The sequence below is a fragment of the Bufo gargarizans genome, chromosome 1 (assembly GCF_014858855.1).
Source record: "Bufo gargarizans isolate SCDJY-AF-19 chromosome 1, ASM1485885v1, whole genome shotgun sequence".
In the NCBI taxonomy this organism is placed as follows: domain Eukaryota; kingdom Metazoa; phylum Chordata; class Amphibia; order Anura; family Bufonidae; genus Bufo; species Bufo gargarizans.
Window position 1 is genome coordinate 99746940 of NC_058080.1, and position 14765 is coordinate 99761704.

The following is a 14765-nucleotide window of genomic DNA, read 5'->3' on the forward strand; positions in this document are numbered from 1 at the left end:
CAGCAGAACCAAATACCACAGCGTCCCAGCAGCACAAAGTATCTCCCCAGAAGCTGTCCCACTGTGGTGGCCAGCACAAGCTGCCTCGTTTTGTCATCTTCCTCTTCCTACAGTTGTCTCTACGATATGGAGGAGAGGCTGATGAGATAAGACAAGGGCCACAGCAGTGAGGCAGCTCTATCAACAGCATAATACCTGGTCCCAATACCTTTCCCAAACATACAGGTTAATACAGCACTACATACCTCTTACATACAGTGACAGCTTCTCTTATGTAGTTGCTCTCTTTCCTCGTCTTCTCTATTCGGTCAAGATCACAATGGCAAATTCTTTCAGCCACGTCTGTTGCTGCAGAATGGGAGGGACCCCCAGACTGTTTTGCTTGGGGGACACATGGGGGCAATGGCACCTCACATATATGTACAGTACACTATTAGGATGGCTTCCCTTTCTCTCCCCCCCCACCCTCCCTTTCTTGTTCTCCTGTCTCTTTTCCCGCTTTTTCTTACAGGTTACCTCAGGCTGATTTGTTTTGATTTACCTGTGAGCCCTGGTGACAGCTGGCGCCTCAGCTGGTTGGCCGCTGCTGTTGCTGAGGGGATTCAGGGACCCTGGTTGGTGGTTAATGCTGTGGCGGGAAGTGCCCGGTCTTTATATTGCAGGTGCGGCGCAGTTTCTGGGCCAGTTGTCAAGACCGGATCGTTGCATCGCTGTCTACAGGATGGAAGCCTTACTTAGTCGTCTGATTGAGAAAGCCGAGGGTGCCGGAGGGGAAGAATGGTTGAGAGCCTGCCTGGAGATGCCGCCGTGTCATGGGCCGACTCCTTCTGCGCTTCACTCACCTCCTCTTCTGTCGCCGGCTGATCCATCTCTCCTCTTTTCACCGCTGCCTACATCGCTGCTTCCTGCTGGGCTGATGTCGTTGCCTCTTCTGCTATCAACGCCTGTGTCTCTGTCTGAGGTTCCGAGATCAATGGAGAGAGGACGTTGCGCTGTTTCTTGTGCTGGTCCGGTCCTGCCTGTGGTTCCTGTGCCGGGTATGAGCGGGGGGGGGGGGCAATGGTGCGCCCAGGCAAGAGAGCCCGTAAAGGCAGGGCTGCTTATACCCCTCCCCCTGATGCTGGCCATAGCAGGAGCGGTTCTCGCGAGACATCGGCTCAGTCTCGCCGGCAGAGTCTGCGGTCCTCTAGCACCATGGAGAGGTCCGTACAGAGGGGCCGGAACAAGAGAGAAGCCGGCATCTATGTGGGGGACATCCTTTCTCAGCGGAGCCAGGAGGCTGTGGGCACCATCGATCCCGTTCAGGTGGCTGGCAGCCGACGTCAGGAGGTGCTGGGGTCACCTGTTGAGGGGCTCCCACAGTATGTGGTTGAGCCTTCTCCGGGCCCCCATGAATCTTCAAGACAAGCAGTACCCTCAACCTCTGGTAGTTTCCAGGAGGTTCATCAGAGTGGTAAGAGTGATGTCCCTGTCCCTGAAACTTTAAATGGTTTTATTAAGTTAGTTATGGATTGGGCTGGTAGTCAGAGGGTTAACGCAGTGAGCAGGTTAACAGGTAATGCTGCTGCGGATGTATGTGTTAATGCGGGTAGTCAGAGGGTTAATGCAGTGAGCAAGTTGACAGGTAATGCTGCTGCGGATGTATTGAGCTCAGGCTCCAAATCTCTTAATGCTGATGTTTATGTTCCGCTGCTGGATAAAGGCAGTGGTGTCAGGGAAACGTGTGTTAAAGAGGCGCTGGAATGTGAAGTGTCACCTCTTGGGTTTCATTTAAGCATCAGCATTAAGGAGAGGATTTGGCGTGCTAAGTATATTGATATTACGTCATTACTGCCTTCTGTTAAGGAGCACGTAGCTAAGTTGGATAAAAAGGATGACAAAAGTGATGAAGAAAGGAGGAGTACTATGCCTAGATCACTTAACAATTGGATTCAGGCGTTTTGTATTTTTTCCGCTGTCTTGGGTAAGAAGCACCCGGAATTCTGTACTGGTTTGTTTCAGCACCTGGATATCATCATTGAGGCGTATCGCAATTTTGGGGGCTTAGCCTGGTTTTATTATGATAAAACTTTTCGCCAGAAATTGGCAGTCCACCCTGCGCTTAAGTGGGGTGTGAAGGACATTGGTCTGTGGGTGAATTTATTGCTTCCTCAGAAATCTGCCCCAGTCAGGACTGCGAATACAGCTCAGCTTGCTATAAGGAAAGGTCTTTGTTTTGCATTTAATGAAAGCTCATGCAAATGGTTAAATAATTGTCGTTACAGGCACGAGTGCTCTTTTTGTGGGGGCACACATCCCATGGTGCGTTGCTTCAAAAGAAACTCTCAGTCAAGTGAACAGCAGCCTGGTACCAAGGAACAGTTACTTAAAAGCATGGAGTCCAGTGAAATTGTCCGCAATGCGCCCATGGTTAGAATGCTTCCCAGAGCGACAGAAAGCTAAGTTGATTTTTTATGGTTTCAATGATGGTGTTGTTGGGTTAATAATTTGAAATCAGTTTCTGTCCATAGGGATGTTGTTAGGTTGAAGTTGCAGAAAGAATTGGAATTGGGTAGGATCGCAGGCCTGTTTAGAGACCCGCCTTTTGTGAATTTTAGACTATCTCCGTTAGGTATTGTACCGAAAAAAGAGCCGAGGGAATTTAGGCTGATACATCACCTGTCTTTCCCGGAGCAGAGTTCTTTGAATGACATGGTAGATAAATCGGTTAAGTCAGTTAAGTATTCTTCATTTGATAATGCTTTAGCTTTGCTCAGGTGCTATGGGGAAAGGTCATTATTAGCCAAAGCCGATGTTAAATCAGCCTTCCGTCTTCTCCCAGTGAAGCCGTCTGGTTTTAGTTAGTTGGGTTTCCAATTTGACGGTTTTTATTACCGTATTTTGATAAATGTCTCTCTATGGGTTTTGCTTTATCTTGTTTTTATTTTGAAGCGTTTTCTAGTTTTATTCATTGGGTTTTGCATTTTCAGAGTTGTTTGGGTGGGATTTTGCATTATCTGGACGAATTTTTGTTTGTTGGCCCCCCCCCTGTTCTAGTGTTTGTTCAGGATTATTGTTGACATTTTTTGACGTGTGTAGTTCATTTGGTATTCCAGTGGCGGAGGAGAAAACTGTTTTACCGTGTCATTGTCTTGAGTTTTTAGGTATCACGATTGATTCGGCTAGGATGGAATTTCGGTTGTCGGAGGTGAAGTTAGACAAGCTGCGGTATTTGGTGGTTTCTTTGTTGAAGAAAAAGAAATGTACCTTGAGGGAGATGCAATCGGTTTTGGATTCGCTTAATTTCGCAAGCAGAGTTATCCCCATTGGGAGAGTCTTCTCTAAGCGCTTGTATTTTTCTACTAGAGGTTTAAAGTATCCTGGTTCTCATATCCCCTTGGTTAGGGGTTTGAAGGATGATTTGGCTATTTGGTTTGAATTTCTGCGGGATTTCAATGGTTCTAGTTTATGGCAGGATGATTTCATTGATTCTGAGGCGCTGGGCTTGTTTACTGATGCCGCAGGGAGTTGCGGATATGGTGTTTTTTGGAAAAGTGAGTGATCTGCGGAGGAATGCCCGGAGGAATGGGTCAGGTGTGGTGTCACCAAAAATATTGTACAGACATCTTAGATTCCTTACTTTTCCATCATCTGCCCCACCTTCTCAACACAAACTCCCCATCCTCGGTCCCCAACAGTGTCATCCTGCTGTCACCCAGAATGCTGTGCCTGCTGTGCTCTTTAGTGCCCCCAAATACTATACTGCTGAAAAAGTAGTGCCCCCAGTAATAGTGCTACTATTAAAATGGCTCCAGCAATAATGATCCTCTATATTGTCTCCAGTATTAATAATCCCCATAGGGCTCAAGTAAGAATAATGTCCCTTAAAATGCACCAGTATTAGGCTACTTTCACACTAGCATTTTTAATGGATCCGACATGGTTCAGCAAAAACGCTTCTGTTACTGATAATACAACCATCTGCATCTGTTATGAACGATCCGGTTGTATTATCTTTAACATTGCGAAGATGGATCCGTCATGAACTTCATTGAAAGTCAATGTAGGACGGATGGTTCTCATATCCCCTTGGTTAGGGGTTTGAAGGATGATTTGGCTATTTGGTTTGAATTTCTGCGGGATTTCAATGGTTCTAGTTTATGGCAGGATGATTTCATTGATTCTGAGGCGCTGGGCTTGTTTACTGATGCCGCAGGGAGTTGCGGATATGGTGTTTTTTGGAAAAGTGAGTGGTCTGCGGAGGAATGGCCGGAGGAATGGGTCAGGTGTGGTGTCACCAAGAATATTGTGTTTTTGGAGTTGTTCCCGTTTGTCGTGGCGGTTGTCATCTGGGGTTCAGAATTCAGGAATAGGAGAATTTTATTTCATACGGACAATAAGGGAGTTCTTTTTGCAGTTAATACGCTATCATCCAAATCCGATTCAGCAGTTAAGCTCTTAAGGCATTTAGTTTTGTTTTGCATGAAATTTAATATTTGGGTCAAAGTGAAGTATGTGGAGGGAGCAGCGAATAGTTTGGCTGATTCTTTGTCTAGCTTGCAGTTTACACGGTTCCGGGAGCTCGCTCCGGAGGCAAATCAGCAAGGGATTCCATGTCCTCGTCATCTATGGGACCTGATTTGGGAATAATCTCGGACAACATTGTACGATCTTTAGCCCCGAGAACATGGGCCGCCTATGCGGCTGCATGGCGCGATTGGTTGTCATTTCCATGTGGCATTGATGGGAGTGTTAGTGTTCATGGGAAAGGTTTATTATTTGTGGCTGGATTGTGTGACAAGCATCTGTCCTTTTCTGTGGTTTCTAGGACGGTCGCAGGGGTTTCCTTTTTTCAGAAATTGTATGGGGATCCACCTCTTTCTTCCTGTTTTCAGATTAAGCAGATGTTGAAGAGGTATAGGAAGCGGTTCTCTACTATTGATGTTAGGAGGCCAATCTCGATTCAGTTGCTGTTGGATTTGTCCAGAGTCTTATCGGATGTTTGTTTTGATGAGTTTGCGGTGCTTTTATTTAGGACGGCTTTTAGTTTTGCCTTTTTTGCTGCTTTGCGGATTGGGGAATTGGTGGCGGTGAGTAAGTCGGTTTGTTCTGGGTTAGCATATTCGGATGTGACGGTTAGGGAAGCATCGGTGGATATATTGTTGAGGTACTCTAAGACGGACCAGTTTGGGAGAGGAAGGGTTATTAAGTTGAATCAATGGCCGGGTTCGGTGCTTTGTCCAGTATCGGTGGCTAAGTCCTGGATAGCTGTTTTTCCTTCTAAGTTGGGCCCGTTTTTATTGCATAGGGATTGTTGTCCGATGACTAGATTTCAGTTTGGGTCAGTTTTAAAAAAATGTTTGGGGGTTCTGGGGCTTAGTTCTCTTAAGATTTTGTCGCATTCGTTTAGAATTGGCACGGCTACTGAAGCAGCCAGGTGTGGTCTTGATGATTCAGTGATTCGCAGGATCGGGCGTTGGGATTCTCATAGAGTCAAGCTTTATGTGAGACCAGATTTGTTAATATCCAGCTAATATGTGTTTATTCTTTGCAGGCAACCAGGTTGTGGTCTGGATTCTGGGCCATTCTTTTATATACTGGGCTCAGAAGCTAGCTGAGAAGAGGTCTTATTTATCAAATCTAGCTTCTGACAGTTCATCGTTGCAGTTATTTTGGTGGGGTGTTCGGGGTCTGGCTTGGAAAAGGGTAATGTTATAGATTAGGAAGCTTATTGCTATGTGGCCTTTGCCTGATTTGATTATTATTCATGTCAGGGGTAATGATATTGGCAAGGTTAATACATGTGATTTGTTGTGGGAGGTGAAGAAGGACCTCTAGCTGTTGCAGTGTATGTTGCCGAATACTAAGTTGGTCTTTTTGGAGATAAGTCCGAGACTGTGTTGGGCGCAAGCAGACTGCCTTTTTTGAGAGGATTAGGAAGCGGGTGAATAGGGCCATGGCGAAATTTCTTCCGCTGTTGGGCGGTTTTAGTTATAGACATGTTGATCTGGAAGGTTTTGAGTCAGGGTTGTATAGAGCAGATAACGTGCATTTGTCTGAGGTGTGTCTTGACATTTTTAATGTGGGTTTGCAAAACGTGGTTGAGAAATGGCTGCAGTGCTTGTGGGGGGCCTCGCCTTGTTGAGGCTTGGCTTGTGGAGCTGTGTCACTCAGCTATTGCTGAGTGGATTTCGGTGATTAGTACAATTTCAAATAGGTTTATTTAATGATCTGTTGGTTGTAATTGTGGTTCAGTTATTTATTGAAGTATGTATTTTAAGGTCACTCTTAATAAAGCTTTGCGGCCATTTTTATTTGACCACATATTGTTTGTCTTTATTTATTATTAGTTGTTAAAAAATTGTTATGTAATGAATGGTGTCATTTGCATCCATGAGAGGGCCCCCCAGAGTGTTTCGCTTGGGGGACACATGGGGGCAATGGCACCTCACATATGTGTACAGTACACTATTAGGATGGCTTCCCTTTCTCCCCCCTCCCTTTCTTGTTCTCCTGTCTCTTTTCCCGCTTTTTCTTACAGGTTACCTCAGGCTGATTTGTTTTGATTTACCTGTCAGCCCTGGTGACAGCTGGGGCCTCAGCTGGTTGGCCGCTGCTGTTGCTGAGGGGATTCAGGGATCCTGGTTGGTGGCTAATGCTGTGGCGGGGAGTGCCCGGTCTTTATATTGCAGGTGCGGCGGCGCTTCTGGGCCAGTTGTCAAGACCGGAACGCTGCCCCGCCCTCCCTCCCTGTGTTTATGCTTTTGTCGCTTTGCTTTTTTTTTTTTTTTTTTTCTTTCCCACTTCCCTAAAGTTGTTCTTACCTGTCCTTTGGATTCCTGGCTTCCTAGCTGCTCCAGTCAGTGCCCGTTGCCGCTTCTGCCGACTTCCATGCTCATGGAGCGTCCCCATCACCATGGGAACGTCTCCATATACTAGAATGCACTGTCGGATTTGAGAATTACGTTGAAATCGCAATTCGATTATTTCAAGTTATAATAATCGAATTTTGATTTTAACTTAAAGGCTACTCTCCTATTGAAATAGCAATGCGAATAATTCAAGTTATAAAAATCGAATTTCGATTTTAACGTAGCAGCACTGCTATATTCTATATTAGGCTAGAATTAACGAATATGGAATATAATAGCAGTGCTAAGTTAAAATCGAAATTCGATTTTTATAACTTGAATTAATCGAATTGCTATTTCAATAGGAGAGTAGTCTTTAAGTTAAAATCGAAATTCGATTATTATAACTTGAAATAATCGAATTGCGATTTCAACGTAATTCTCAAATCCGACAGTACATTCTAGTATATGGAGTCGTTCCCATGGTGATGGGGACGCTCCATGAGCATGGAATATAGCATTACTAAGTTAAAATCGCCATGCGATTACTTTGAGTTATATTAATCGCATGGCGATTTCAACTTGGACCTGGTTTACTATATGGTTGGCTTCAATGGCTTGGTAGAATTAGCGAATATGACGAATATATTAGTTATATTCCACAAAACTAAGATAACGAAGTATTCTGCATCTTCGTTTTAGCTACCTATTCGTCAACTTCGCTAATTCTAGCAATCATATAGGAAAGTTGACTATAGAGACAGCTAAGTTTAATTCGCTATGCGATTATATTACTTTGCTTTTTTTTTTAATAAATAGAATAATTATAATACCTGATAATTATTATAATTTTGTGTAATTTTACAAGTTTGCGGTGCCCACGGTCACGTAGTGGGACACTGCACGTTGCCTAAGACAGGAGAGAATCAGCCAGTCTTCTGTTTATTCAATGACGTGGTGTTGCGATGGAGAAAGCATGCCAAGAAAACAATTCCTCTCCACCTGGAGACAAATACTGTCAAGATTGCTGCAAGTGCAGTATTGGCTGCTCATCGACCAAGATACTTCTGGGGGAAACCTGCCTGGCATGAACGGGCCTCCAGTAGCTACAGACAATGAGAATAGAAAGCTTCAACATAGCTTGGAGCCCGGAAGAGTCAATTCGCGAAGTTAGTCAAGATTAAAACCAACAGGACCCGATCTCCTCGTCCGGTAAAAACATCACGGGTTCCCAGTCATCATGGAAATGAAAAGAAGGGCATCCTGTGGTGCACGGAGATGAAGAGGGTCTTCGGATTCCGTGCTGTCCGCAATGCACAGGCACCCACCGTGGCCCAGCCACATGGGGATCGCAGACCCATCCACTTGAATGGGTCCATGATTCTTCCGTTCCGCAAAAAGATAGAGCATGTTCTATATTTTGGCGGTGTGGAGGCACGGAACGGAACCCCAGGAAGCACTCCGTAGTGCTTCTGTAGTGTTCCGTTCTGTACTTCTGTTCCACATCTCCGGATTTGCAAACCCATTGAAGTGAATGGGTCTGCATCCGTGATGCGCAATGCACACGGAACAGTGCCCGTGTATTGAGGATCTGCAAATGCGGTCCACCCTTACACTAACATCGACCTGTAAGGCTGAGTTAATACTTGAGTTATTTGGTCGGTTTTGGCCCCGTAACTGCCCAAAAAAGTGAAGTGTGCAGTGTGATTCTAAGAGCGACGCCTGTCATCTGCATGTTATACTGACTGACAATATTATTTCACCACCCCAGCAGACTCCCTATGTGGGTTACTGCAAAGCAAGTGTTCTACACCCATATAAAGGCTCTATGCAGCTCGGAAATTAGCTGTTTTTTAATGTGATTCATCGCAAATTAATTCTGATCGTAGCTAAGCGAACCGGCCGAATCAAATTTTTGAGAAATTCACTCATCTCTAATAGCCATATAGTGCCCCCAGCATTAAAAATGCCCCCTATAGTGCCTCTGGCAATAATAATGCCCATCCTTTAATGTAATGAGTAATGTCCAACGTTCTCCAGCAATGCTCCCAATGGTCCCCAAGTGCCCAGGAAAGAAAAAAATATATAAAAATTCTCACCTGTCCCGTTTCCTTGTGCTGTCCTCGATGCAGACCTCTTCTGGCCTACAGCCTGAGTAACCTGCATCCCAGTGCAGGTGATCAGTTGTTATGAAGTCACTGCAATGCATCTTGGCACAGGCAATACTGATGACGTCATAGCAATGCTCAGGACCCAGTGCCAACAGTAGTAATAACATTGCTTTACGACAGATTTACTTCCTCATAAGCCTTACGCCTACTAGAGTAGACCTGTGAATGAGTGGGAACAGCAGGGCAGGGAACCATCGGCTGCCATGCCCTGTCACAGTATTCAATTGCATCCCTGTCCTGAGGATGATGATACAGTTAAATTCAGAAGAGCGATCTGCAGCCGCTGGCCAGGTATCTATTGGGAGTGCCAGATTATGTTCCTGGTCGGCAGCAGTGCAGGGGATTCAGGCTGTCCACTGGGAATCAGAATCTATGGCCAGTCCACCCCTTTACAGGGATCATGTGCACCACTGCAGTCAGTGACTGAAGGAGCCAGAAACAAGCGGCAGGGAGCAGGTAAGTATACTTTCCTCCACAGGTCTGACAGGGAGCAGGCTGCCCAAGAGTATTTGCTGGACAACTCCTTCCTATAGCATTAATGTGTTTCATAAAGCTGATCACAAAAGATGATGGCCATACTTATTAAAGTGTACCCCATATTTATTAACATACCACAGACTATTATAAGAACTACTACTGAGTTATGCCAGGTTGTACTTGTGCAGAAACATAGTGGCTATTTTTGGGTTAAATAAATCACCAGAGATGCCCCCTTTATTTTTGATACTTTACAAGTGTCCGAATAAGTGTTGAGTGGGCTTGTATTATGGTTATCAGCTTTCTTTTCTGAAGGTAGATAGAAGAGCTGCTAACTAAAGCTTATAAGAAAACGAAAGTCTTACCTTAGTGGGAGCAACATAAACTACAACTGCTTCATTGCTTTGTGACAAAACTTTCTCCATGCAATAATAAGATGCATACGTTTTTCCTGAAGATGTTGGGGCCACTATGACTGCAGATTCATTGTTGTCAACAGCATCAAGAAGTTCTCTCTGAGAATAGAAAAGTAGATTAATGGGCTGGTACTAATCATTTTTGCTTCTACATTACATAAGGAAATGTCATATCTACACCAGCTGAAGTATCTTCAAGGCATACCGAAGGCATAACGGATGCTACAGGGCCCAGAGCTAAACTTTTTCTATTCCAGTCATAAAAACACTGGATTTTCATGAAGCAGCCACTAGGGGAAGCTCAATGCAAGGAGATTAATCAATGGTATTAGTATAAATTTTCATGCACTAAGCTCCCAATGGCTGCAGCCAGTCAGCTAAGGCTACTTTCACACTTGCGTTAAACTTTTCCGGTATTGAGTTCCGTCATAGAGGCTCAATACCGGAAAAAAACTGATCAGTTTTATCCAAATGCATTCTGAATGGTGAGCAATCCATTCAGTATGCATCAGGATGTCATCAGTTCAGTCACTGTACGGTTTTTGGACGGAGTAAATACTGCAGCATAACAGTTTGCATAGGGCATGTATCCTACTATTCCACCAAGATTAGTCTCCCTGAAGTATTTAAGGAGCTAACTAATCAGTGTGGTAGCCAGGGGCAAATTCTGCAGTACTTAAACACCATTTCAGCTGACCTAGATGCTTGAACTACTTCCACCCAGACACCTCCACCTCCTGTCGCTGTGTCTGCACTACCACCTGTGCCAGGCTTAGCTTGCAGCCTGCATCATCCATTACCTCTTCATTATGAAGGAGATCCCAAATCATGTTTTGTGTTTTTTAACCAGTGTACAATTTACTTTGCATTACAGGCTTACCAGCTAACCAGCTTTCCACAAATCAGTCTAAGGTGGCATATATATTTTCACTCCTGTCCGGTAAAGTGCTAGTTTTGATTACAACCCCCCCCCCCCTGTCCCCCCAAGAAATGGAGTGATCCCCTGACTAATAATTTGCAGGAATTTCTTACTACTTTTCACAAGGTTTTTGAGTAGCCTGATATTTCCACTTCTGCAGCCTCATCTCTTTTTGCCCCTCCATCAGGGCAACCTCACTGTAGGCCAGTATGCAATAAAGTTCCACACACTAGCCACACACTGGCGTGGAATATCGGGGCCCTGGTGGCTGCGTTCTGGGAGGGTTTGTCTGGCGTTTTTAAGGATGAGCTGCCTTCATCGCCTCTTCTGAGCCTATGCAGATAGACAAAGTGAGATTGTCTGAGGAGAAGAAGCAACTTCATTGGAGAAATAATTTATGTATTTGTGTATTGTGGAGCTCAAGGTCACTATAAGACCCTTAAGTTGGGTCCAGTGCCTAGGTTCGGTTGGAGAGACGACCCTAGGTGAAGACAAGCTCTCTACAAAACTGTTCCAGTAACTGTCATACAGTGATCTCTGGTTTGCCAAACTGGCCTTTTTGGAATCTGGCTCAGCAGAAAATTTCCTACATCAGATCTTGGTAACCTGCTTCCGCATCCACACCAAACTATTAGAGAGGTTCCTGGTGGTGACTTCTGTCAAGGAAGTGCCTCTGCTAGAGATAATACACTATGTCAAGGAGCCCATGGATCTTCAATAGAGGTTCTTACACTCTGAGAAGATTTTTCATTGTATGTCCTGCCTGTTTTAACTAGTCCTCTCATACTGGGGCTGCCATGATTCTGGCTACATTAGTCCTGTTATTGATTGGAACTCAGACACCTGCTCCTACAGCCCAACTCCACTGCCACCCTCCATTACGCTCACCTCATTTGAAGTACACTCTGTTCTCATTTACTCTCCCTCCAACCTTCAAGTAGCTGTCATTTAGGCCCAGCCACCATCTTTCTTGACCACTTTAACACCTCGCTACTACACTTTCTTTCTGCAGACATCCCCACTATCATCATGGGCAACTTCAACATTCCTATGGACACCTCCCACTCACCTCTCGCCTCTAAACTCCTATCACTCTCATTTTCCTTCGACTTCTCACAGTGGTCTTCAGCTCCCACCCACAGAGATGGTCACACTTTGGATCTTATCATTACCCACCTGAGCCGCCTCTGCTCCCTATCTAACCTGTCTAATTCGCCTCTCCCCCTATCCGACCACAACCTACTCTCCCTCTCTTCACTGGTCTCTTCTGCTGTTCCCCCGGTCCACACACTAACACCCCCCTGCAGGAACCACAATAAGTACAGCTCTGGACACTGTTGCCCCCCTCACACACAACAAAACCCAAAAAATCAACAGACAACCCTGGCACACCAACCTGACCAAAAAACTCAGACAAGCTTCCAGGGCTGCTGAGCGGCGATGGAAGAAATCCCATTCTAAGGATCACTTCACCGCATACAAGCAATCCCTTCTCATATTCAAATCCTCACTCGCTGATGCAAAACAGGCCTACTTCTCATCTCTCATATCTTCCCTGGCCCACAGCCCTAAACAACTTTTTAACACTTTTAACTCCCTTCTCCGTCCCCCAGCGCCCCCACCCTCTCATCTCAGCTGAAGACTTTGCCACATACTTCAAACAAAAGATAGTCAACATTAGAGAAAGCTTCAGTACACAGTCCCCACAGACCCTCTACACAACTGCTCGGTCCTCTTCTCCCAAAACCCACTTCTCCACCGTTACAGAAGAAAAACTCTCCACTCTACTCTCCAAATCACATCTCACCACCTGTGCACTTGACCCAATTCCATCCCACCTCATCCCTAACCTCACTACAGTGTTTATCCCAGCCCTAACTCATCTCTTCAACCTATCACTAATCTCTGGTGCCTTCCCCTCTGCTTTTAAACATGCTACCATTACACCCATCCTCAAAAAGCCTTCACTTGACCCATCTTCTTTGTCCAGTTATCGCCCCATATTGCTTCTTCCGTATGCCTCAGAGCTACTTGAACAACATGTCCATTCCAAACTGTCCTCTCACCTCTCCTCTGGCTCCCTCTTTGACCGGGTACAACCTGGCTTCCCACCCCACCACTCGACTGAGACTGCCCTTACCAAAGTCACCTACTAACAGCCAAAACCAAAAAACAATACTCTGTCCTCCTTCTCCTTGACCTGTCCTCTGCCTTTGACACTGTCTACCACTCCCTTCTGTTAAAAACTCTCTCATCTCTTGGCATCACTAACCTGTCCCTCTCCTGGATCACATCATACCTCACAGACGTTTAGCGTCTCCCACTCTCACACCACCTCCTCGTCTCATTCCCTCTCTGTTGGTGTCCCGCAAAGCTCTGTCCTAGGACCCCTGCTCTTCTCTATCTACACTTTTGGCCTGGGACATCTTATGGAGTCCCATGGCTTTCAGTATCACTCTTATGCTGACGACACACAAATCTACCTCTCTGGTCCAGACATCACCACCTTATTATCCAGAATCCCACAATGTCTATCTGCCATATCATCCTTCTTCTCCTCTCGCTTTCTAAAACTTAACATGGATAAAACAAAATTCATCATCTTTCCCCCATCTTGCTCAACCCCCCTAACAGACCTATCTATCACGATCACTGGATGCACACTCTTCCCGGTCAACCAAGTCCGCTGCCTTGGAGTGACCTTGGATTCTGCCCTCTCCTTCCGACTGCACATCCAAGCCTTTTCCACCACCTGCCGCCTCCAACTCAAAAATATCTCCCGCACAGTGGTAATGGAACTAGATTTGAGTAGAAAGAATAATTTTTAATTGTTCAAGTTTAACGCCCACTGGTTGTCATTTATTTCAGATACAGAGAGTATAATCGAGGAATTAACTTTTTATTTCCAGGAGAATAACAATTCTGCCAATAGACTGATAGTCTGGGACACAGCCAAGGCAGTCCTGAGAGGACTTCTGTTTAAAAAGGTAAACTACTGGAAAAAATGTAATAAGGAAAGTGCCAATCTATTAGAAAAGAAAATACAAGAAGTAAGTAGGGCATGTATGATTAACCCTACTGAACAAAATAGGAAGGAATGGGAGGGAAGAACAGGAAAAACTAAAAATACATCAGCTTGAGAAAAGTAGGAAAGAACTGTTCTTCCAAGGGGTCCGACTGGCTTCAGAGGGAGAAAAAGTGGGAAATTTTTTGGCAGGTATTGTAAAAAACCAAAGAAGTAAATCTTGGCTGGGGGTAATTAGAGATAATAAGGACAAAATAATTACCACACCGGAAGGAGTCAAAAAGGTTTTTAGGGAGTACTTCCAGGAACTCTATGAAACTAGGGTACGATATTCAAGATTAGAGTTGGACTCATATTTAGATCAGGTTGTTTGGAGAAAGATATCCCAGGCCCAAAAGGAATATTTGGATAGAGAAATATCAATCGCTGAAATTAATGACGTTTTGGGTAAAGTAAAATCCGCAAAAACACCAGGGTGCGACGGCCTTCCCTTTGAAATATATAAGGTCTTTGCCCGGGTTTTAATACCGGAACTAATAACAACATTGAAGGAGGGACAGAAGTTAGGGGATCTACCAGACTCTATGAAAGAGGCAATTATTACAATGATCCCAAAAAAGGGCAAAGATCAACTGGACCCTGGATCCTACAGACCAATATCTTTGTTGAATACGGATGTTAAAATCCTGGCAAAGGTTCTGGCAGGGAGGCTCTACAGAGTGATTAAAGGTATAATCCATGAAGATCAGACTAGTTTTATACCTGGTAGAACAATATATTCAAATATAAGAAGGTTGTACCTTAATATTGAGGCTAACAGAATAGAACCAGGTGACAAAGCAATACGTTCATTGGACGCTCAAAAGGCATTTGACTGTATTGAATGGGAGTATCTATGGGCAGTCTTGGAAAGGGTTGGTATAGGCG

The 14765-nt window shown here is 44.9% G+C and overlaps 1 protein-coding gene across 4 annotated transcripts in view; it reads right to left on the reverse strand.

The window, feature by feature from the left end:
* Window positions 1-14765, reverse strand: part of DDX60 (DExD/H-box helicase 60) — a 646547-nt gene that overhangs the window by 348058 nt on the left and 283724 nt on the right. For all 4 annotated transcript variants that reach the window (XR_006390268.1, XM_044296988.1, XM_044296981.1 and 1 more), the window contains exon 17: window positions 9844-9993. Coding sequence is in view for 3 of the 4 variants with exons in the window: in XM_044296988.1 (XP_044152923.1) it covers window positions 9844-9993 (150 nt within the window). In the remaining variant the exon portion in view is untranslated. The remainder of the gene's footprint in view (window positions 1-9843; window positions 9994-14765) is intronic.